We start from the raw sequence: 27,117 nt of genomic DNA, 5'->3' as shown, positions 1-27,117 counted from the left end.
TAAATACTAAGTAAAAACAAATACGTGTCATTTTTTGTTTTTATAGAAATTAAAGTATTGATTTAATTATAAAATTTTTTTTGAATATGTTTGTTTACAAATTTTTTTTTATCAAATAAAATATATAAAACGGCAGTTATAGGTACACTCGCAATAATTGGGACATTTATCCTAGTTGCATGTTGAAAGCTGTTGACAAACTGCGAGAAATAGATGAAACACATTATTGACAAAATATCGTAATGTAAACAAACACTTTTTCCATGTCTGTTTTACAACAAATACAATGTACACAAACTCCACTTTTCCTAATATTACTTTATAATACCCAAGAAAAAGCATTAAAACCGTGAAACTTTAATTTGTTATATCTCTTATACCAATGCCGTCCCCCATTTATCTCTTGCGGGGAATTACTCAGAAGAACCTCCCCTACGATATATTTAAGTGGCGACAAAATCGGAGGTGCGTTACCTTTTATGCAGTTTTACCGATTTGTTTTACATGAGTCTGAAGAGATTTGCAATTTCATTTTAGTAGTGTTTCAATTGATCATCGCATCAATGATTCTATTAGATAATCGGAAGTATTTGTACACAATAAAATTTTATAACATTTTATTGCGAAATCTGAACAATATGAATAATAATATCATAATTAATATAAGCGCGAGATTTTTACATAAGATTTCTCAAATATCACAAGTTGTTAGCTTTTGGTTTGATTGTTATAATCTTATTAGATGTATAGTATATTATTTTTAACAATTAGATAATAATAAAAACAAAGAGAGAAACGCTTTTAAGCAATCACGATAATTATATAATTTATAAAAATAATAAAAATACAATATAATGCGCATGATTTGGCGTGAGACACTACTGTCTCTTGATCTACGTTGATACGCGATGACTATTCAAGAGAAAAAAGAGATAAATATTTATTTTATTGACGCGCACAGAGATTCGCAGTGAGAATTTTCCACCTGACTACGATACTCTTAAAGCTACTACATTTACATTTGCGACGGGCGCTAAAGATTTTATGGTGAAATATCGATTTTCTATAGAAAAATTGAGTTTGTTTCCTGCACAGATAAATTTCCATTTAATTTGTAAAGTACACATCTCCTACATTTTTTAGAATATATATTTTCATTTATTCTTGCTCAAACTCGCATTGTTTGATATTTAAAATTGTTTTTCAATTTTTTACATTCTATTATATATCGCAGAAAAATTATATTGAAGAAACAAGAATAGAATAATTCAATATATTTGCGCGTTCTCTCACATAAAAATATATAATAAAGTTAAAACAAAAATTTAATTAATTACGAGATTATTTGTTTAGCATAAGCCTTTTAATAATAAATGTTTCCTAACTCTTCCATTTTACACTCACAACACTTTTAACTTAACATAATTACTGAGAATTTTCACATTGTTGTCTATATAATTACAACGAGTCTTGCTCAATAATATATCTAAGTGAAAAGTTAGAGAGCTAAACTAGTTCTAATGTCTATAAAGTTTATAAAGATGTCTATAAAGACATTTGTGTGTATGATAACATCTTCATTATTACAGTGCAATACAATATTTAAAAAGGATAAGATATATAAGTCCTTCACTCAGACAGTTGTCAAATACTTAAGTATTCGCATTTAATTACTTGGAAACATCATTAAAATAATTACTCGTATCATTATTCATTGCATCACCAGTTGCTAAGACGTGCTTATCTTACAAACATTCTAGCTAATTAACTAATTTTATGAAGTTTCTATCATCATCAAACTTTAATTCATTGACTAAAATTCACGAAGATTCTTTTAAATACACGTCGATATTTTTTGTATAAATAAATATATATGAAAGATTTAATCTGTATCTATGAAGGAGGAGGATGTTTATTTTAAATTTCTTCCTAGACTATACAATATTACAGTCTAGCCGATCTGTGTATCTGAAGGATTAAATGTAGATCAGAACATGTTTATCGGCAATATTCGCTGTAAATGAAAGGAGGACGAACCGATGGATTGTGCGATAACACAAGGCGGGATGGAAGATTTTGTTGTTAAGCTGCGAGTTACAGTTAACTTGCAAGTGGGCGCTGCACTAAAGCTAACAGTACCTGGTGCAGTCACCTCGATTGGCAGGCTTTACATCACGAGTTCACAATGCAACAGGATGCAACCGAGAGATGCTCGCCCATTCTCTTTGACGACGGCAATGCCGCCGCCGCGCGCCCGCACAATACGACGTGAAATAAAAAATTGCGTGCATAATCCGCTTAGATGCAGATCCGCGCCGTGACTTTTTTCCGGAGTAATGAGCGTTACTCCGGATGCAACCTGTATCTCTCTGGCGCATATCGTAAAAAATAAAGGAGAAGATTTAATGGCGTCTTTTGATGACGACTAAAACTCACCTATGCATCCCAATATAAGGATAGACGTTCTTTCGCGAATCATTTCTGTCCGTTAGATCTCCTCGCTCGTTCTGCAACAAATATTATTTTACATTGTATTTGTGTATTATTCTATGTGTGTAGAAACATATATTACAGACATTATAAATATCTAGCCAAAACGTTTTGATTATATATTTTCTTGCAACTGTCAAATACTACTTGCATGATGTAAATCGTTAAATGTAATACGTCTGTATAAGAATAAACTAGCATAAATAAAATTTTTCGAAATTTTTCTACGTTTATACAGGGTGGGCCCAAACGTTCCGGCCAGACTTTGAGATTTTATAGGAAATTTAATTCTGAACAAAAAGTTTCGTATAAATATGGGTCGAAAAATGCTTCCTTAAAAAGTTAGCGCCCAAAAACATCTGCAATCACGGTTATTTTATACATTTTTACAAATATCAGAGAAAGAATGCATTTTTTAACAAAAAGTATCGAGGTTATTTCAAAACCTATGGAACGTACTACAATCATTTTGATCTTATTTGAAAGATAATTTAACTCTCTACAACTTTCGTTTTTGTTAAAAAAAGCATGCTTTCCTTGATATTTGTAAAAATGTATAAAATAACCGTGATTTCAGAGGTTTCTATACTGCGTTCACGGAGAGAACAACCTCGCTTTTCGTCCGGTTCGGTCAGATCCCGCCCGATCGACCGCCCATTTTGCCCCCTCTATGCTGTCAATATTGGTCTTGCAGCTTGCAGATCCGGCTAATTGACAAAGGAGACCCGCGCATTCCTTAATGAATTCTTTCAAACATTAGAAAGTTAATATGATCGATACGCATACGGCATTGAAGTAACGCGCTGAAGTCTCTCACCTAATCCCCACTCCGCCCAAAGCTGCGCGAAGCGAGGTTGTTCTCTCCGTGAATGCAGTATAGGCCTTAAGTTTTTAAGGAAGCATTTTTCAACCCATTTTTATAGGAAATTTTTTGTTCAGAATTAAATTTTCTATAAAATCTCAAGGTCTGGGCGGAACGTTTGGGCCCACCCTATAAAGCCGTATATTGTAATAATATTTTTCGGTAAGATAAAGATATTGATAATGATATTTGCTCTTTATATATATAATATTTATAAAAATAATTTTATTAAAATATAAAATTATGAAACAACGTTGTAAGTTCTTAGTAATGATATACGCAAAGACAGAATTATAATAAAAAAAGAACTATTCTTATATAAATATTTTATCTAGTGAAATGTGGAATATTAGCAATATCAGTATGCGCATGACGTATGCGGTGCTGATTAAAATTCAAAAGAAAGATGTCGATCAAGAGCTTGGAAATGAATACAATTCGCTATATAATCAGGCGCAATTTTCAACATTGTGTGGATGACCTCGTTTACGAGTCTGCTTACCTTAGGGAGTATAACATAAAACTCCAAACCGCAATGCAGCGTGCAAGCTTTATTAAAAGTTTTCATCCCGTGTTTGCAACGATGTTGTACAAAGATACAGTATTTTGGTCAAGGATACACATCTCTCAATATTCTTTTGAGTTTGCGTTAAAATAGTTTAATATTGTTCAAATTCAATTTCGTAGTTGGCGTATTAATTATACAATATATAGATTATATAATATTTATATAATATAAATACATAGCACATTTTTCGACAAAATTTCACAAAAACGGTATTTGGATGTTTAATCGAGAATGTAAAAGAAATAAAAATTATACTAAGCTCAAAAATTGAAATTATCCAATTTTCATAATATATAGGTTGAGATACATTCCGCTATTCAACGCCTCGTTTGCTGCACGAACGTGCTCGTGCAGGTATTGAACATATATCTGACTTTAATTGTAGAAAGTAATCGTAGAAAGTACAATATTATATATCTCTGTTCTCTGCAAATGTATTTAAAGAGTACACACCAATTATAACTACCAAAAAAATTAATTTTGTGAATTAATCATACAAATCTGTTTTAATTATGTTAGAGCCATAAAGAAGTCGGTCAGTTATTCATATAATAAAATCATTAATAATCGAGAAAATCAAAGAAAAAATACTATAATTGAAATATATTTGAAACCTCGATTACTTTTTTTATCAAATATAACTTAAATATTCGAGTGTCTGACAAAAATATTTTATGTAAAATTCTTTTTTTCTTTCATCTATAATTTTATTTTAGATCATAATTAAAAATATTATATTATGTTAATGGAAATCGCAAAAGAGCTCTTTCTCTGTATGTAATGTATATAAAAATTTTATTTCTACTTATTTTTTACTATGAATCATGTAAGGTACATCATTATTTCATCCAACGAGCCAAATTACTCTAATAAACTAAGTTATATCTTTGCCTCATGAAACCATATTCTATTTTATCGCTCTTGTTTCAAGGTACGTCGTGGCGAGAGCTTGTGCCGCATTTCCTTATTAATTCAAGAGCGGAGCACCCGGGAGAGCGTGTCCAAAGCGTCCATTAAATCTCATAGATAGCTTTGTGGCGTCTGTGTCGAGAATGGTTCACATAAGAGACGACGCATCATGAAACGGCGCCGACAGTCGAAAATCGTAACATTGCACGAATGAAGACATAATGTGTGCGAGTCTCTTTCCTGACAGAATCTGTCTACTTGCGCAATTAACGGCGCGTACGATTAACTAGTACATCGCAACTTACGCGTTTCGAGTAAATACATATCTCAATTGATTATACCGTATACGCATATTGTATGAGAAAATAGCTGCAAGATGCGTCAGAGCACATTCCTAGCTAAAGCAGGCGAGCGAAACGCGAGTAATGTAATTACACTTCGATCGATTTAATTACATCGTTTAGTTAATAGCTCGCGCGTGATTATCAAAAAGGGAAATTTAAATGCTTTTATTATGTAAATTACCTTACGTATCTTGAATAAACCATGATGTTTATTTCGAATGATTTCTTCAATTTTACAATTCTTTCTTCTGTAGTTGCTTTTATTAAAAATCGCAGTTTAACAGAAAAATTTTCTTGTTCCTGATAAAAATATTATATATAACTAAATATATAGACTAGCATAAATTAGTTTAAGGACGAAATACGTTGTAAAAGAAAATAGATGAGATTGAAATTTTCTAGAAAACTAACAGAAACCGCCGTCGTGTACTTCTCTCAAAGGAAATTATATTGCGCAGAAAAACTGCGGAAAAAAAGAACCGTGTCGTTTTTATTTGGATGAAAAAAAAATCAAGATTTCACATTTTATATTTTATGAAATAAACGAAATAATATGAGATATATATCTCCTATAAAGAACACGTAAGCGTTGTGAAGGATAAATTTAACGCGCGTGAGAGATGAAGTTAATGAAGAATTTTGAAATTTTTTGCGTAATTAATTAACGCATGAAAGAATCACATCATCAAATGCGAACGACATCAAAGTACGATATGTACTTTGCGCTCTTAGTCATGTAAACGCAACATATACGTGTACGTATGAGATATTCATATGTTACATCGTCATGTCTACGATGTAGCCTGCAGGGATCATCGTTCAGCCAGGGCAACGGTGCCAAAGGAGGTCGACCTCAAGGCTCGTCAATTAGATTAGTACAAGTTAAGCTGTCGCCCCGAGGAACACGTAGTCCACGTAGTTCCTCGTGTAACAATTTCGTACATAATCATTCGTGCGTCGAATTCGATCTCTTTGTGCAGGGCAAATAGAGGTATCGACTTTGTCGAGTGCTGATTCTGGATGTTTGTCTAGAACTTTGGATCCCACTGTTTATCGTGACCCAAATAGATCGAATATCGAACATCGCGTTTGTACGGTTATTGTAACCTAACGTTCTACCCAACGATACGTGTTATATACGTGCGTTTGGATCTTGGTAAATGTTACTCTGTTTACATTTCATGTTGTGTATAGGATTGTGCTACTATTTTAAAAAATCCCGCAAATATATTTGTTTTCAGAAAAATTATTTATGGTATTATTGATTTTAAATTTCGATTAAATATTGTTGAACAACTGATATTGTCAAATGCGTGAATTATTATCGAGATTATGGCTTATTAAAAAGATGGTAATGTTTCATGTAATAAAAGCAAAACAATTTTGCTATAAATAATACATATAATAATATAGCGTGAAAAAAGAAAGTATATTTAAAACAATAATTCAGTAAATAATGCAACGATGTGATGACTTGTATACGAGATACTAGTATGGCATGGAATTAATTAATATTACTAAATTCAAATAATTTTTTAAACTTTAAATTGCGCTGTAAATAGCAATAACTTATATTTTTTATCAATTGCATTACGATAAATGCTGTCACTGTTTTGGCTTACGTTGCTGCTAAATTAGCCCGTCATAAAGCCGTATGCGTACAATACATGCACGGTTCAATAGCAGCCATTGGGCGAAAAGAGGGAATACATAAAGAACGCATTTTTCAGCACCGATCTTGCATCCTTTGTCTCCGTTGATTGAAGCACTTTTCCATTTTCCGGCACAAAAAAATCTTTTTTCGCCCCGAATTGGGCCAAGCCATTCACGTTTCTCCGGAACGTGAAACGTACCGGGAGATAGTAGAAAGTTTGTTATAATTCTTTTAAATGCCGAGGTCTGTGTAAATTACGACAGCGGATATTCTCCGTGTCGCGCAAAAAGCATCCATTGCAATATTCCTTCAAATTGAATAAATCTATTAGATATATATTGACGAATAATTTGTGTTTAACTTTCAAACTGTAATTTTATATTTTTTTTTTATATTCATAAAATAGCAAAGAGACGAAAAAATATGCTTGTTCTGATAATTTTTTCAATAAAATTAACAATTTTTACTTATTATCATATTTATCTATTTATCATATTCCTTAAGAAATTTAATTATTAAGAAACACGCAAAGCGCGGAATTTAATACTTGCCACAGGTATTTTATTCACACACACATTATATATATATATATATATATAAGATTAAATCGTGAACGAAAATTAGGCCCTACGGCTTAGATGTAGAAGTTTTCATCGGTAAAAAGAGCGGTGGAGGAAAACGCTGCACTTTCTCTCACAATCAGCTGCATGGATGCGTTAAACGAAAAGCAGCGAAAACACGAAGAGCTATAATATGTATACCGGCGTTGAACTGATCCATCGTCATCACTGAAATACATTTCTCTTGACGATCTAACATATAAATTACTTCTCATCTCATCTTCTCGTTCCTCCACACACAAATGCAATACGTCCCAAAAGTGCATACATACGTGAGTCTGCAAATTCGCGCGTTGCTCAACTTCCTTCATTTACATGCTAATAGAACTGCTAGCAACTCGCGGATAGTTAAGGACTCATTGTTGCATGAAGGAATGCTCGGGTGTAATTTGTCCGTGCAAATTTTTGCAACATATACTTTCTCTCGCGTCTCGAAAACTCACGCGCGACATGAATGTCAATCGTGAATTTGCATAAAGATCGCATTTTAATTTCGTGAAACTCTGACATAAAATCGATTGCAACAAGATTTGATGTATGGGTGAAATTTTCCAGTAATTGTCATCAATTCTTCTGTCTGCAAAAACCTTGAATTCTGCATTTTTTAATAAAACTAGAACACGCGCACGCCATTTATTTTGTGTGTGCATATGTGTGTGTGTGTATCTCTATAATTACTTACATATTAACTCTAGTATCCTCCGTTTTTTCAAAAACAATTAAAAAAAAGTTACACATACACTTAATATTTGAATTCTCAAATGCGTCGTTCAGTCATGACAGGCTTTCATTGATATAAAGTAATGCACAGGGCAGCATCGAGATAACCAATCAGCATCGCGGAAAAGAGGTAACAATACTTGCAAGTATCGATTTAACATGCCTTTTTAAGAGTGGATATCTCGATGAGAGCTGCTCACGGCATATTATTAGAATATTACAAAGTGTATATGTGTGTGTTATTAAAAATATTATAAAATGCATCATTTAATTTTTATAATTCATAATAAATGATAATAGATAAAAATGATAAAAAAAATCGCGATATTGGTTTGAGCATAAAAATATTAAAAGTTTTTTTTCTATTTCGTACTACCCAGAACTCTAAACAAAAAACCGGAAATGCGATTTGCGGAAAAAATTTGTCTTTAAAATATTTAAAATTAATTTAAAATATACTTGTATTATTGTATATGTCATAGTATGTAAAATATTTTAGCAGCAAATTATCAATAACATAGTATTCGACCTTGGCGGCGTAAACTTGGCGCGCTATCATTTACATATCTCGACTTTATTATCATTCGCGCGACAACACTCGAGCAGGAAAGTAATCGTGCGAGAAGCTCCGTCAAATTCCTTCTCTAAACATGATCGCAACCAGTATCGGGAAATTTATCGTAAATACATATATACATGCATATCGCGGCGATAGATTTCGAATCGCATATTTCGTAATTTATTCATTTAATCGAATAAGAATTAAAGTAATAGGAAACCAAATTATAAATTATCGTTTCGTTCCGATCTTTACGAACAATAATTATTTCTTTAATAACACATAGAGTCAAATATATTTTGTCCATGATGCTATATCATTTGACTTTTTGACGATCTAGATATAATTTAGAATAACAACGTACTGTAAAACGATCAGATCGCAAAATCGAATAATTAATATAACAATAAACTTTGTGATACATTAATCGTTTAATAAATAATTGATCCATAATTTAAATATTTATATAAAATACTTATATAATTTAATATTTCGCATATCATAGTACATAAAATATTTCGGCAGCGAATTAGCACAATACCTAATATAGGATGCGGTCTTGACAACGTAAACATTGGCGCGCTATTGTTTACGTATCACGGCTTTGTTATCATTCATACTTGAATAGAATTGTAGTGGGGCGAGACTCTCAAATTCCTTTCCTATGTGTTATCATTCGCATGGCGACACTCGAGCAGTAAAGTAGCAGTGCGAGACGCTCCGTCAAATTCCTTTTCTAAACGCGATCGCGACAAGTATCGGAAAATAATTTGATTAATAATTAATTATTTTTTACATATCTTAAATAATAATTATAATTTAATATTATAACTAAACATAATTATATCGCTATGATAGTTCTTAAAGTGCATATTTCGAGTGATATATATATATACATTTAATCAAGAATCAAAGTGACAGGAATCAAAATTATGAATTATTGTTTTGTTGCGATCCTTATAAGCATCCTTATAATTATTTCTTCAAAAATACTTAAAGTTAAATCTATTTAGTTCGACACTTTAGCGTGTTTGACTTTCGACGGCATGTAAATATGATTCGGATTAAGATCGCGTAATTAAACAATTAAATCGCAAAATCGAGTAATTAACATAACGAAAGGCTTTGTGATACATCAACCGTTTAATAATTAATTAATCATAATCTAAAATATACTTTATACATTATAATATTCCGCGTATACATATAATATGATAGTACATAAAATATTTCGGCAACGACTTTTCAATAATATAATCGGCCTTGGCGGCCCTATTGTTTATATGGTCTTATTATTCGTACGGCAACATTCGAGTAACGTAGTGGTACGAAACATTTCGTACATTCTTAAATTCTAATCCTAAACGCGATCTAGTATTGGAATAAAAATCGCTATAATTATTATAATTAATGATTAATTTTCTTTTAATAAACGACACAAAACTGTATTGCGAACATAAGTAATTGCAAATATAACTCTTTATCAAATTCTCAATCGCGATCATTTATTATTGCAAGTAAAAATCGAAGTAATATTGATAAAAATTTTGTTACGATCCTTCGATATCGTTGATCTTTACGGATAATAATTATTTACTTAACAATTTTTATAGTCAAATATATATCGTCTGATAACTTTTTCTAAAATGTGAACAAAAAATAATTATTATTTAAACGATTGCTGTATCATTCTTGTAATGATGCGCATGATTTTGGCTTCGTATAATTATTGAGCGCGGATCATACTTTTCGTATTACTCGCCTATAATATAATAAAATGTATATCTCGTGTAATTGTTTCGCCATCGGAAGTGCCGTGCAAAGTGTTCTTCGTTGCATATACGATTAACCATAATTATCATGTTTTCGCGAGTGAGTGTAAGTCACGAGGAAGCAGCAAAGGATGAACAAGAGACAAAAAGAAGATCTGAAGCAGCATCGGGCGACGTAAGGAGCAACGATATGCGGTGAGTAATTTATAAATTATTTATCATTTGTATTATTTTCAAGATAGATATATTGCTCGTTCTTTTTTTTTTCATTTTCTCGATAATGCGATTCATTCGATATTATCGTGCAATATAACGCATAAAATATTCCAAGTTTCATCAATCTACAACTAATAACACGAGTTAGCCAAAGATAGTAGTATACTTATCACGAAGAAACAGAGATATCCGGTTTGACTCGCCTACCCAGTTTTATCCTATTTTCCCCTATATCTGAAGGGAAAACACATTTTTCTTTCTTTTGGTTAAAAGTGTTCCACCATTATTAGTATTAGTATTATTATAGTATTAGTGTGCTAAAAAGACTTAATAGTAGATTGAACATGGCATATAGCTAATGTATGTAGATAAATTTATATTTTTTAAGCAATTTAAAATTGCAATCAATTTGTCCGTTTCTATTGGCTTTCTTGATACAACAAATTATGGTTACGAAGGAATATATTGTAATAAAGAATTTTTAATTAATATAATTTTTATTTTTTTTTCAGAAAATATTTCTAGGTACTGAGGATATATTAAAATTATTTCTTGGTTTCTTTTAAGAAATCATTTGCAGGTATTGGACATCCCGGCATTGTAGGAGCATTCTAGGTAGTTTTTAGATATACCATTCTATAGATATAATAAAATACATGCGCAAATTAACATACTATTTCAAAAAACTTTTATACTTTTTTTGAATATTATGTTACAAAATATTATATATGAATGTAACGTAAAATGTATACTTTAAAATTTCGAGACAAATCGAATGGATACCCCAATATCAGTGAAATATCGGCAAATTAAAGTATTTAAATGCTACAGAAAAAGATTAATTACAGCTTAGAATTATTACAATTATGCTTGAAATTATTTTGATTTATTTTATGTTGCAAAGTAGTTATATTCAAATTAATTTTTTTTAAATCTTGCTGTTATCGGATTCGATTCGTTTCGAACAGTTGAAACCCGAGAATTATTTGTACTCGCACATTTAACTAACTACAATAACAATGCATGTATTTTATTACCCATAAATATATTCGTTCGTAACCATATTTTCATAAAAATCGTGATATCCGTTATTTAATTTTCAATAAAGAGATATATTCTTAAATAACGGATGAACACATTTTCTCGCGCAAATTTCAATCTCGCGAATTAAAGACAATGGTAACTGTCATTGATTTGTTACCGAAATCATTGCTCTCGGAAGCAGTCGGGAAGATCCGAAATTCGTTCCCTTCTACAGCAGAGCCCCTGATTTTTAACAGATCACTTAATTTTTCTTTGCGGATTGATATTGCGGGGTTTGATATAGAAGCAAGAACTTTAAAGCTTTATCCTGTTTAGGCAATCTTCCGCGAAACGGTACATATATCTTATTCTTAATCGCGAAATTTGCATAAAATTACGCATTTGAAAATAAATCGGGCATTAGATTCTATATTCACAAATATCCTATATTAAAACAAATTATCAAAAGCACGAGCGATTATAAGAAGCACACCAAATGTCCGTCAAAATATCGTATAAGTATATAGTAATTATAGCGTTCCTCTGATTGTTTAAAAAATTACATGTACATTGGAATTGAATTTTACGGTTATCGTCGATTTGTTCGTTGCGTTTTTGTCGCAAATTTTAAATCGCGGTTTATCTCGTGATTTAATCTTTGATTTACATCGAAGTTTCGTCTATCTTTTCTCGGATATTTTCTTCGAAAGTCTACGCAAACTGCACAAGTAGTTTAAGTATTTTTTTCTACAATTGAAAAACAACTACGATAACTTTATTAACGACTTTTTTTATCATATGTGTTTGCATTATATTGAATTTGATAAGCTTTGTAATTATATGTTGATTATTAATCATAAATATCGCATTAATCGTTGCTTATCAGCTATACTGATTTAAAAATTTCTAATGAATTCTGCATTATATGAATACTTCGAACATTTTCGCGTAATTCCGTGTAATAAATAATTTTGTACTACATTTTCATTTATATTTTATATTAAACTTTGTGTTATATTCTGTAATATATATTTATAATATAATTAATTCTCTATATTATAGATATTTATATTATTAATGTATTATATATATTAATCAGATTCTCTCGAAACCTATTTTTGGTCGAACATATATTCATGGCAAATTGGATTTAATCGCTTCCAAAGCAAGGCTTCATTCCAAACTTGCTTCATTCGAAAACACTGATAGTTACTGGTAAGGTCACCCATGCCGGACAGGTCGAAGGGAAAAAGTCAGACTAATTGTAAAAGAGGTATCGTAATTATTATATATATATATATTTATTATAATGTTGCGTCCCTGGATTTTATCCTTGTATCGAAAGTATGCCCGATATCGTCTCCGAGCGCGTTATCAAGAGGGTTTGTTTACCAACAAAGACAGACATGTTGAATTTATGGCAGCTGTCAAACGGTGTGGTCGTTTTTGGGACAGCTCCGCTTCTCACGTTCGGATATTATTACCCGAGTTGTACCAAATTAATAAAGTTACCATTCCTTTTTAATCAGTGTTCCCTTATTTGCTCGGGCGTGCGAGAATGACGCGGTTCGCGAATGTTGAGCGGTTACGTTGCGCGCTTCGAAGTATGATATATCGAGATCGACAAGCGGACAATATTAATATTTTTAAATAAAATGAAAGTAAAAGAGACAGTAATCGAGAGAATAGAGAGAAAAAGGGGCTCCAAAATATTTTCATGCCCCCCTCGGGACTTAGAAATATCTTGATACGCGATACAACATACGAAAAATCAATTTCTGAGAAACAAAAGTCTATTCTACTATAATTTTGTAATCTTTTATTTTTTTACAGAATTTTAATCATTAGCAGCATTAATTAATTCTTTCACGTTCATATGATCGCCCGGTAATAGGTATGCTATCAGGTTTTCGCAAAACATTATACGAAAAATCGAGATATTTTTTGATTGAAGCGTAAAAAGAGTAAAAGTTAAGAGTTTCTTTTATATTTCATGGCGTACTACACAGAGCTCTAATTAAAAAGTCGGAAATGGGAAAAAATTTACTTATCCTAATAATTGGATGTATCTTTATACGACATACAAAAAATTATGATTTCCGAAACGCGAGATCTATTGATTCTATTCTATATATTATAATTATTAAATTTATCTATAGTTTTAACCGTGTTCTTTCAAATCCATGGAGTTTTAATCATTAAGAGCGTTAATTAATTTTTTTCACATACATACAGATATTTATAAAATTACTTACATAATAATCCTAATTACTTATTTTTCAAAATCAATTAAATCAAAATTATACACACATACTTAATATTTGAACTCTCAAAAACGCGGCTGAAGCCATGACTTCCAGGCTTTTATTGATATGAAATAATGCATAGCGCAGTGTCGAGATAACCAATCAGCATCGCGGAAAAGAGGCAACAATATTTGCGAGTATCAATTTAACATGTCTTTCTTAAGAATGGAAAAAATGGTTTTCGCAAAGAAAAACAGAAGATGCTCGTATCTCAAATATGTTTTTTTTTACTATCTCGTTGCGGCATCCTTATAAACGCATACTTTTTTTCCTTAAGGGTCATAGCGAGACTTATAAACGTCGTTCTAGATAGTAAAATTTAAAGACTTTCAAATATAAAAAAACTGCGAAGTATAGAAAGTCAAAGACGAGAAGTTCCGCCTTTAATGACATTCCGTGTAACTTTAAGAAACATTAAATTTTCTTCTGCTTTATCCGCGACACTTCCTAGATTTTGCAAGTTTAAGTAAGAGATGCGTCCTTTATAAAGAGAATTTCAGTTTTATGACGAACATACGATTATTTTTGCATTTGGAGTTATTATTTCATTAAAATATAATAATTCACATTCAGCAAAGCTCTTTGAAAGATATTAAAAAATGCAACAAATGATACTGTTTTACGGGTAGTTAATACTCCTTCAATTTTCACTCACCTATTAAGTACAACAATAAGTATAACAAGAATGCATAAGAAGCAAGATATAGGAATTTTTTTGAATCGCTGATTATGAATGTAAAATCAGATTTGCAAAATTATTTATTTAGGCTAAGTTCCAAAATTGTGTAAAATTTCTTCTCCGAGGAAAATTTTACTCGATAGCCAGCCTGGAATCAATCAGAAACACTCTGTTTTACGGGTAGTTAATATTCCTTCAATTTTCACTCACCTATTAAGTACAACAATAAGTATAACAAGAATGCATAAGAAGCAAGATATAGGAATTTTTTTGAATCGCTGATTATGAATGTAAAATCAGATTTGCAAAATTATTTATTTAGGCTAAGTTCCAAAATTGTGTAAAATTTCTTCTCCGAGGAAAATTTTACTCGATGGCCGTTCCGAAACTTTTTTGAGTGTCTCAAAAAAGTTTCGGAACGGCCATCGAGTAAAATTTTCCTCGGAGAATACGTTTTGGAACATAGCCTAAAATAATAAAATGTTTAAACAAATTAGCAAAAAAGTTGAAAAAATACAGTGACATATGTTATAAAAGTTATTCGAATAAGTAATTTTAAATATATCAAGTTTAAAATGTATTGTTTTAAATTATTCAAACAATAAAAGCAAATGGTTCAAACAAATCAGCAACAAGGTTGAAAAAAAAATTGAAACGTTTTGTGGCAGCTTAAGTTATAGAGGATTTTTTAACCTTGTTGCTGATTTATTTGAACCATTAATTGTTCAAATAATTAAAAACAATGCATTTTACATATTTGATGCCATATTTAAAATTATTTACCCGAATAACTCTCAAAACACATGTTACTGTACTGCATTTATTCAATTTTTTTGCTAATTTGTTTAAACATTTTATTATTTAAACAAATAATTTTGCAAATCTGACTTTACATTCATAATCAGCAATTCAAAAAAACTCCTTGTTTCTTATGCATTTTTGTTGTAGTTATTGATGATAGGAGGGTGAAAATTGAAGGGATATTAATTGCCCGTAAAAAACCACTTATGGGCAAAAATGAAAAGACATGGGTGAAATATTTTTCGTAGTTTTATATTTGTGCCAAATTTGAAAGAAATCGAAGCGTATCACTTGAATAGGTTTACTTATAAGTACTTACAATTAGACATACTAAGAAAGTACTAAGAAAGACTAATGGTCGGATACATATTCCTTTTCTCTTTTTCACAATTTTTTTACGACGAGAGCAATTTGTCGTGCTTCTAATATGTTTATTTTTCTTACAATGAAAAAGTTGTGTTAGAAGTCGTTCCTCTCTTTCTCTCTCTCTCTCTCTTCTCTTCTCTTTGTGCTGTTTTACCTCTTTTACCTCGGTAAATTTACATTCCCGCACCGGGGGTGCTTGACCGGGCGCGTCTCTGAGAAAAAACCATTAGTCTCAAGCATGGCGGGTTAGCGATGCGTGACCACCTGTTCCTCCTCCTTGGTGCTTCATTGTCGGCCGCGGTTGTTTGCTTCGTGATGTTTCGCCGGATACGACGCGCGGCTGTATGCTCCACTAACTTCAACGTCCGTCGCGATGCCTTCGTGTTTTGCGACCGCGGAGCGGGTGCTAGGGCGAAGGAAAACCAGTTTCGTCGAACGGTGCTAGCGATTTTTTTTTCTTATTGCAACTAATATTTGCGAGATATGGCGTAAGATAAAGAGATGCCCGGATGTCTCGAGAGAAGAAAGCATAACAATTGCTTCCCTGATGTATTCTTGTTTTCAAATTTTTTAAATATAAGTGTCTTTAAAAATAACCCAATATATGTAAATAATTAATTATTTTAATTCCGCATAAAAAAGTTATTTGGAAAAATAGTTTCGCATATTTCTATCTCAATCGATCTATTTATGTATTTTAACGAGCGATACGAAATACGAGATAAATCAGAACGAATAGTGAATCGTTCATGAAGCTTTATTAATTTTAATTTCAATCTATTCACCGTGTAATCCAATTAGGAGAAATCTCGGGGGAAAATATTTCTCGCGTAAATCAATTATTGAAAAAACGTGAGATTAATAAAAATGCATGGCTCGGAGAATCCGTGCTCGAGTGCCGATACATAAATTCATTGAATATAATTACACTCCATTATTAAACGATACGAGTCGTGTATCGATTGATATGACATCGAGCAAGATCGATGCAGAATCGATCTCGTAACGGCGATGCGCTACGCATTGCGTTCATAAAATAAAACCACGTGGCGCGCGCGTGGGAGTGGTCTGCAAGTCTTGTCAATTGAATTCTCAACAACGGGATGCAACAACGTGAATGTCAACCGATGACAGAACGACACTCGGATATCGATTCATTCGTTCACGGCCGGCCTCTATTGTTTGTCGTTGCATTTCCACCCGCATTTGTGCTGCCAGTCGCGACGAATTTGCATTGATGAGCAATTATGCAGAGCATTTTACGGACATGGTTACGCGGAAACGTCGCGGTGCAAATTAATCTGCAAACGCATTTTCAAATTGTAAATCATTATGCGAACAAAAAAAATTGAACGCAGATACCGATTGCAATAGATTGCATTATAATAATGAGTGGTACATTTCAAGGATAACTAGTTTGTATATCTAATAAGTTCGTATATTAATTTTTTATTTTGTGTCAGATAATTGTTCAACGGACGTATTATTTTCGTTCAGGAAGATCTTTAAACTTGTAAAACAAATTTAATCCGCACGACATTATTTAAATAATAACGAATGGCAGTAAAAGAAAAAATAATTATCTTTATACTCTTATAAGAGAGATTTGTAAGAATTATTTTTACACGCTTCTAAACTTTTTTAGTTATTTTTAATTATTTTTTGTTTTGTAAAAAAAAAATACTTTAAAGAAATTTTATTTTAAAAATGGGTAAAACAAATTTTGTCGTATTTGCAAAATTTATCCATATTATTTATATTTTCCAAATTTTTTATTGAGTTTTTTTTTAAATGTATTAAGTTCATAGGAGCGAAAAAAATTTTCATTAAACACCAAAAGAATTTTTTTTTGTGTGTAGGCAATAACGAATGTTTTCTATTGATCGTACTCTAGGCGAGGAAATGGCAATCGTGCTATTTTCTGGTTCGTTTGGCAACACTAGCAGAGGAACACTTTGCGTCACTCTTTAAAACGTTGTAATGATTTATTTTTCTCTCTCTCTTTATTGGCTGAAATGTCGAAGAAGCGCACTCACCCGCCTTCGTATTTGCTCGACCGACGTGTTTCCGTTCGATCGCTAAATCCACTTTAACGTTAGTCGAAACGCAATGCTCGATTGCAAGTATAAACGACTAGCTAACTGACTCCGAAAGTTCTCGGTCGAGTGCCGCATTTAAACAGGTGCTCTAAGTTTATGAAAGTCTATTGTATTGTCCCCTTTGTTTTTCTCATTGAGTGAAACCCACTTGCACATATTAAAGAAACACGTTATTGTTAAATAAAATTCGTAACTTGAGAAATCAACTACTATATATATATATATATATATACATATATGAATGTGTCACGTCTTGTTAAGTTTAGATAATGCCAATAATAATAGATAATAATGGATGATAAAAAAACATGTGTATCTGTATTCGAGAGTTATAAATAAATCGTAGAATTTCTCTCTTTCTCTCTTATTTTCACACAATTTTCACAAATCATATCTCTTTAAACTTAATTAATCCTTTAGAGTTATATGTATAAGATAATAATATCATAGCAAATTTATAATCAATTGCAAATAATCACTTAAATTGCGATCTTATGTACATCTATAGAAAACATATCTTCGGCTAATCATAATAAGAGATATATTTTTTATCCTTGCAATGGGATGACGTCATGTTATCAGATAATTATTGATATCGTAAAGACACGCTATCACCATCGTGCCCTAATTTAATCTGAATGACATCTCAGCCGTTCCATTTTTTTAAATCACTCTCCTGTTTATTCAGTGTTTTTTATTGTCAAGTGTCCCACGCGGATTGGATCGTTCCGTAGAGCCATCATGTCACGATGATCCTTGCATCAGTAGCACCAGTGCGCAGATACGGGTACGAGTATACGAATACGAGTGTCCAATTATCCAATGACGAGTCACGGCCTTGTCTTGCGTTGCCGAACAATGACGTCCCATTATGCTCCTTTAGTTTGTTTGCTGCCTGTTAGGTCACACCGTGTCGCACGAGAATGTTTGCCTCCGTGAGAAAGTGTGTATCAGATTTTATATGCAAATCAGACGCATCTAAATTCTATGTACGTACAATCTTGCTCATCGTCCCTGAGATGGCTTGGAAATTGAAACTGACACAATTTCGATGAGACGAAAAATTTCAATTCACACGTGAAATTAATATTTATATTTATTTATGATAATAGAGAAATATGCGTATAGCGACCGGCATATCATTTTGCACATTTACAGCGTTATTTCAGTTTCAATACTAAAGATACGCTTCAAAGAGATATGATAAAATAATTAACAGAAAATGTTTTCAAACGCATTGCATATCATCTGTCACATATATGTTTATTTAGTATTCTTTATAATAATATTAATTCATTCAAATATATACATAAAAAAACTCAAAATACTAAAGACTTTTAAAATCAAAAGTTTTGAAATTATAAGAAATAAAAAATGTGTAAAGGAGAATAAATTTTATCAAACTATATATAATTTTATGTTTAATTTAATAATAAATATAGAAAATCTCTCTATATCAGTTTATATATCTTTAAAATATAATTTACAAGGATTAGAACATATATATTTCATTTCTCTTTGCATAAAGAGTTAAATTATATTTGTTATTTCTGTAAAAGAGTTGTGGAATATGAAAAAAATCAACAAATAATCCACCCTCTATTATTATATTATTCCTAAAATGCAAAATTTCAGTTTCGTTAATTTATTAGTACTGAACACACATTCTAGCGCATTTTTCTCTCTCTCTCTCTCTCTCTCTTTCTCTCTCTCTCTCTCTCTCTTTCTCTGCCATCGTTCCTTTCGCTTCTCGCGCTGCTGCTAATTAGAAGTGCAACGGTGTAATGCGATCTTCCATAAGGCCAACGTGTTCATTGTGTCACAGGCGAGTAACGTCACTCACGTTGCGCGAAAGCAAATTACAAAATAGCAATGGGGACCGCGAATTACCGTCACAGGGAGAGCATTGTTCACGCAAAGCCGTCACGACGACAGTCGCACCGTGGAAAATGTTCCCAGGATGTTTCCGCGGAGTTGAATCGCGCGATTAATCGCAACGTGCCTCGTTATTATCGCTAGATACCCTTTGCTCTACAATGCCTGACATTCATGTTTATTGCTACACCGGCATATCCGTCTACAACATATTTAAAGAACAACCGGCAATTAGAATTTATACTGAGCAAGAGTGTTGAGTGCCAGTATTGTAAATCATGCCTATGTCTATTTTTATAGAGAATATTTAAATATTCAGCGAAATGTTCTCACAACTTTAAGCTATAATAATATATAATTATTATTAACTCATATTATTATTGTATATATATTGTACATTATATGTATGAATCAGACGTGCACATTATTAATTAAATTCATTAAAATTCTAATCAACGGATAATAATTTCAGAAATTGTGTTATATAATCTTGTTGTAAATAAAAATTCGATATAGCCATTTTCTTTAATCAATTTGTAATTTGTTTTCTAATATAGCATTAATAGCATAAATAATTATTTTGACGATTGCGTGCCATATTATAATATGGCACAAAGGATATATGATACAAAGGAAAGCGAAGCATAGCGCGCAATGTCCGTCCGGAAGTGTGTTTCGTTTTTGCAAAGCAGTGAAAGTCGAATTAATCGTAGCACACAGCGACCACGATGCAATCAAGATCTATAGAGTATAGAGAGTGCATGCTTTCATTAAAATTTAATAAATAGTTTGCAGATGTTCCGTCAGTTGCAACATTAATTTTGCCTCGTCAATTAATTAATGTGCGTCGTTCATCCGCAAGTGTAATAAAGTGTTGTTTTTTTTCACAATTATAAGTCTATCAAAATTAAATTATTTACACGTTATATGCGTGTCCATTACGCGCTTGTAACATGCACGCATAAATATACAAGTACATAATATATAGTTGGATATTATTATAAAAAAACATAAATTAAAAGCATGTAATAAAACCCATAACAATAAAACAAACATAGCAATAAAACAAACTATGTGTAGAGCATTTCTTTAGATTAAATATTAACTTAACGCGAAAAAAAATATAAAAGTAAGTTGAATAAAGTTCTGCAATGATTATCTATCCGTTCTTAATTATCTTTCAAGAGTTTAGCTATTGTGTAGATAAATATTATATGACGTAATATTATCGCACGGTAATGAATACGCTGCTACTGAAATAATATTATGCTCCGGGTTAAAACAATAGTGCTTGAGTTGATAGCATCCATAATATTTTTCGAAAGGCAAAGCTTAGTTTCCGAAGCTTGGTTTTCAAATACAATTCGAAATTCATAAAAGCACATTTAGCACATACCTGTTAAAATGTAATTATTAATTAAAAAATAGCATAGTAAATTCGTAATTTTACGTTTGCGAAAGAAAAATTATTTTCATTTTAATACGACGCACGATTATATATCTATGTCAGATATATCTAAACGAAAAAATTTTAACCAAATCTCTCTCTCTCTCTCTCTCTCTCACACGTTTATAAGCAGATGAAAATAAAAAGCGGAAAGAGTTTAATTATAAAAAGATCGGTTGGTGTGAGTATAGTTATTTCAAGAGCAATTACGAATAGTATAATAGCTGCAGTAATTGCACCCATAGCGCATTTCTTTTTTATATCAGCTCGCTGCATTCGTGTGTTATTTTTTGCGGGATGTTAAATATTAGTTTTATGCTACAGTCCACTTATATATTATTTATGGCTGCATGTAACTAATACGAGGATATAAAACTTTTAAAAGACTAACATCAATTTTTCTATGTACATAATTAAAAAATAGCATAGTAAATTCGTAATTTTACGTTTGCGAAAGAAAAATTATTTTCATTTTAATACGACGCACGATTATATATCTATGTCAGATATATCTAAACGAAAAAATTTTAACCAAATCTCTCTCTCTCTCTCTCTCTCTCACACGTTTATAAGCAGATGAAAATAAAAAGCGGAAAGAGTTTAATTATAAAAAGATCGGTTGGTGTGAGTATAGTTATTTCAAGAGCAATTACGAATAGTATAATAGCTGCAGTAGTAATTGCACCCATAGCGCATTTCTTTTTTATATCAGCTCGCTGCATTCGTGTGTTATTTTTTGCGGGATGTTAAATATTAGTTTTATGCTACAGTCCACCTATATTATAATTAATGGCTGCATGTAACTAATACGAGGATATAAAACTTTTAAAAGACTAACATCAATTTTTCTATGTACAAAGAGAATAGGTAAGTACATGATGGATATGGCAATGTTATCTCCGATTAAATATTTAAAGGTTTTATTATTTATCTAATACTTGCTTTTGCAAAAATGCGTTGGCTTAATGTACGAAAATATAAGAGACTTCGTATAAAACACGGATGCACATTCCATTATACGATACTCGTACAAAATTTAAAAATATGTTGTTTGTTATAAAAAAAGAACACGATGTTTTTCACAAAACTTGAATTTATGCTATAGCGTTATATGAGAATGATTTATCACGTTGTATAAATCCACGTTATAAAAGTATCGCTTTAAAATTTATTAGTATCAAAAATCACGGTTAATTGCGACATTTAATAAGAAATTTGCGAAAAAGATGAGACACGTTTTCTTGCCATAAATGCGAGCTCTTTTTCATTGACAAACAGAAGAAGCAACCTTGCAGTAAGAAATTATTTCGATGACATTAATGGAAATCTTTTGAACGAGACGACAATAGCTATGATGATGCGGCTCTGCGGAAATATACTCCGACGAATTGCAAAATATTTTGCTGTGGCGAGATATCGAATTGTACGAGAATTTAACTGCGCGATTGACAAACCGATCTCGTCGCACAATTTCATTTTTCCACGTTGCTATTAAACCGAACAATCATAATATGACAAAGGCAATAATAACGGCCGGCGACACCGATGATGCAATTAGTAACGGGATCCCGTCGCTGTCAATTGAGACTTCTTTTTACAGAGAAACGTGAGACACGTAATCAGTGTTCATCGACATGATGGAAATTATCTCTTTGACCTATTCGCTAAATTGAACATTTAGATATTTCTTTGATTCAATAATATATCAAACATTTGAAGACTGCAATATATGTATCAGATCAAGATATAAAATAACTCAAAAAGTACTTAATAAAAAAATACTTTATTATAATGTGTTGAAAAGCTCTCAAGATAAGCTACAAGAATATGCAATAAAAAATGGGGGTTTCCATTTAAGAAAACATCGATCACATTGACCTTAAAAAGGTCACTCAAAGTCAAGTCCATATTGTTATCATGTGGTCCCCTCGAAACTATACAACTTTTGTCTGAAACATTTTTTTCTACATCTCACTCCTTCCGAGATATTTCAAGGATCCGGGACTTTTTCCTCACCCTGTATATGTAGTTCTTATTCGTATATGTAAAAACTTTGACAGTTCAAATTATTCTATATTTTCAAATGATAAAAGTTGTACACACATTCACAACAATTTTTAAACTAAATTGAAATAAATGGTGTAAAATATGTACTTACTGATAGAATATTTAAAATACTTCAATATTCTTTTCTCATTCTAATTATTATCTTAATATTAATATAGAAAATGATATACAATATTTGGAATAATTTTAAACTGTATTTTAATGTTACTCTAATTCTTTTGACATTATATATTATATATTATTAATTTGTAATATGTATTGTTATGCATAGTACTAATTAATAGCGTTTGTATCAGCACAAAAAAATATGTATATATAGAGTATTGAAACGAAACAAATACTCAACTATATAAAATAGAATATTACATTAATATATTATAGATAACATTATTATATATATTGAGTTGTATCAATAATTGAGTATTTGTTTCGTTTCAATATTTTTGATCTAACGACAACCATCGTCTCATGATGGCGAGTACCAAATTGGCGCCCTAATAAGAGGATTATCTAGCGACGTTATTGTGTTAATCTGCGAGCGAGATAACCGTCCACTTCAATGTGTTTGATTTAATAGGGCTCGCGCGCGCGCATATATATTCACGTGACAAATCACGACGGAATCTTTCGAATAGTACGGTACTAATATAGAGAATTGCCGGACGTGGTTGACGTGCGATTGAAAATAGACGCTTCCGGCTTCTCCTTAACACGTACGGCCATAACACGTAATGTGTGCCACGGCGACTTGCCAGTCGCTTTCAAACCGAACAACAACGCAGAAATCGAACACGGATGGACAAACATGAATAATACTAGCCGTTCATCTTGCACGCTGTATTCCGATATAAAGTGTTAAAAAATTTTATATAATCAAATCCCCTTATATATTAAAAACACAAAATTAATGTGATATACGAAAATACTTTCATTACGATATCTTGTATAACAATATACGCATTATGCATATGCATTAATAAAGAATCAGACTGCCTGAGCTATTTTTTGCTGATTTTTTTTTTACGAGGAATTATATGCTAATTGATATCCAATGACATCCGATATTTATAATGCTGCTATCACATCCCAGACAGCACAAGGATGTCCTTAGGACGTCCAAAGGGCATCCAGGACATACATGTAGGATATTTCGGTTATGTAGGCTATTTAATTTAATTTAGAAATTTTAAGTATTGTAATAAGTATTAATGTCCTATAAATGTCCATTGGATAACCCCTGGATGTCTGTAGGATATTTGCCCTGTCTATTATATTGGATGCCCTTTGGACGTCCTAAGGACATCCTTGTGCTGTCTGGGTAATAGACAGGGCAGATATCCTACAGACATCCAGGGGTTATCCAATGGACATTTATAGGACATTAATACTTATTATTACAATACTTAAAATTTCTAAATTATATTAAATAGCCTACATAACCGAAAGTAATCATGTATGCATATTAAATTTTCATAAAATATATTTATAATAATATCTTAAAACATCCTACAAATATCCTGAACCATCCTGGACATATTCAGGATGATCCTGAGGACGTTTTGTGCTGTCTGGGATACGACATTGATTAAAATCAATGGAGTCGTTGCAGTTCGCAAAGTAATCCAATCGTCAGCAACATTAAAGCGGTTTATGACATTGCCTTATCTTATCATAGTAGTTCTGGCATTTGTGCTCCCCCGAGTAGCGAAATCTCATAAAGTACAGCCAGGTAAGTCATAAGTGCAATGACTTTCTAGATGACTCAGACTTCTCAATAAATTGGCAACTCTGGAAATAACACTTTTCTAGCAAATAATCCTGTTTGCAACTCTCTCTTTCTCTCTATTCCTCTCTCTCTCTTTCTGTATATTTGACATATTAATTAAAGACGATATTCACGCAATCAAAAAAATATCGAATAATAAATTAATCTAACATTAAAAATGTGTGTGTATGTGTATTGTCTGTGTGCATGTATTATTTTTCTGTTTTATGTTGTACAAATATATATATATATATACATAAAACTAAAAAAAGATCATACAAACTAGAATATTTTCTTAAGAAAACTCAAAGATATCATGTGGCAATAATTCCACAGAATAAAATGTTGCTACTTTCTCTTCAGTCACTTGTAATCTTAAAAGGTATATGTATCACACCGGAAATTTTTAGTATTGATTCATGTCAAAGCATCTAAAAGAATCTAAATGTAATGTCGGTTTGTGTATAAGTTTCGAGAAAGCCGCCGGAAATGGGCGTACTACCAGGAAAGAAAGGTCTTTCGCATGACCCGTATGTACTGTATATCTATAATTAACTCGAGAAAGGGCTGATGTATAGGAGAGAATGCGCTATATTTTCAAGTTTTTTCGCAATATATACAAAAAGTACAAAAAGAAAATATTGATATTGTATCAAATTATCCATTTTCATAAATCACAAACTTTTTGAAATATGTGTCACTTACTTATTAAAAAGTAGCATTATTTAAAATAACCGTAACAATGTATAATAACATATAATACTTCCTTTAATAATATCATTCCAGTAACTATATTTTTATATATTTAAGATTATCATTATTGGCAATATTAAAAATAGAATTTTAAATATGCAATATGTAATAGAAAAAATATTGAGATTTATTTTCACAAACTTCTAAAACTAATATTTGTTGAATGGAAATACTTGCTGTCTTTTCTCTCGAAAACAAAGCACGTTTATTCTAGCTTCAAATAAAATATATGTGCTTCGCAATTTTCGAGAAAGGTTGAACATTTCTAACCGTTCTCGATACTCCCCAAAGGCGTTGCAACTCCCATCGAGATGCATCAATATTGCAAGCGAGAAGAGGGAGAATTTCATTTAGGAAAATTGAGAAAACTCGCTTTAGTTGCGCAACTATAATGTATATGAAATATTTTTAATTAACCGGCATCAAAATGAAGAAGGCATAAAAAACAAGAATCTCTAATGGCGAAAAATAAGTCTGATGACATTCAGAGCTCGTCGCTTTGCTGTTATACAGATAGAATTTTTCATTAAATTAAAAGTGACATTTTGAAACGAAGAAATCCAAGAAACAACTCGCGTAACTTTGCTTCAAGCTGCTTTGCGAATGTAATTATGTATATGAGAAAATTTAATTAATGCAAGCAAACTAATGTTACGTTATAACATAAACGCGCTTAGGTAAATATCGTAAACGAGAAAGAGCTCGTTTTATATGTGTATCATATAGCTTTATTTTAATAATAAATCCCCGATATATTATCGGAAATTCTGCACAAAATCAACGATAAAATATAGGTTAAAAAGACGCACCAATATTTATGTATTTATAGATGTATATAAGTTATTATATAAGATTCTCTTATTGTGCATATATTTGTATATAATTTAAGTTAATAGTGATAACAAAAACAAGATATAAAGTATTCCATTTGTGCACGAAAAGAAAGTTAAAATTTATGCGATGTAAAAGAAAAGAATTGCATATAAGAAACAAAATGTGCAATCGCTTCTCAAGCAATCTTCCGTGGAAACTGCATTCTATAGAAAATTTCTCTTTCGAACATACATCAAGCAAAAATATTACGAAAATACGAGCTTACGGTGATGTAAAATGTAAAGAGCTTGCATTCTTTGTATATATAATATATATTGCGCCGCATGTAAGGAATCCTCAATGCCTTTAACTTTTAACTCTTTGCATCTACCTAAATTCTTTACGAGCC

At 31.5% G+C, this 27,117-nt stretch overlaps 1 protein-coding gene across 1 annotated transcript in view; it reads right to left on the bottom strand.

Annotated features, from left to right (window-relative positions):
* The window catches only part of LOC115233312, a 72,493-nt gene that overhangs the window by 32,578 nt on the left and 12,798 nt on the right, over positions 1-27,117 (bottom strand). The window contains exon 2 of the mRNA XM_029803647.1: positions 2,437-2,507. Within this exon, the coding sequence (XP_029659507.1) occupies positions 2,437-2,479 (43 nt within the window). The 5' untranslated portion in view covers positions 2,480-2,507. The remainder of the gene's footprint in view (positions 1-2,436; positions 2,508-27,117) is intronic.

This window comes from Formica exsecta, unplaced genomic scaffold (genome assembly GCF_003651465.1).
Source record: "Formica exsecta isolate Colony F162 unplaced genomic scaffold, ASM365146v1 scaffold170, whole genome shotgun sequence".
Classification (NCBI taxonomy): domain Eukaryota; kingdom Metazoa; phylum Arthropoda; class Insecta; order Hymenoptera; family Formicidae; genus Formica; species Formica exsecta.
The sequence above is the reverse complement of the archived record's forward strand: the minus strand, read 5'-3'. Positions and strand labels throughout refer to the sequence as shown.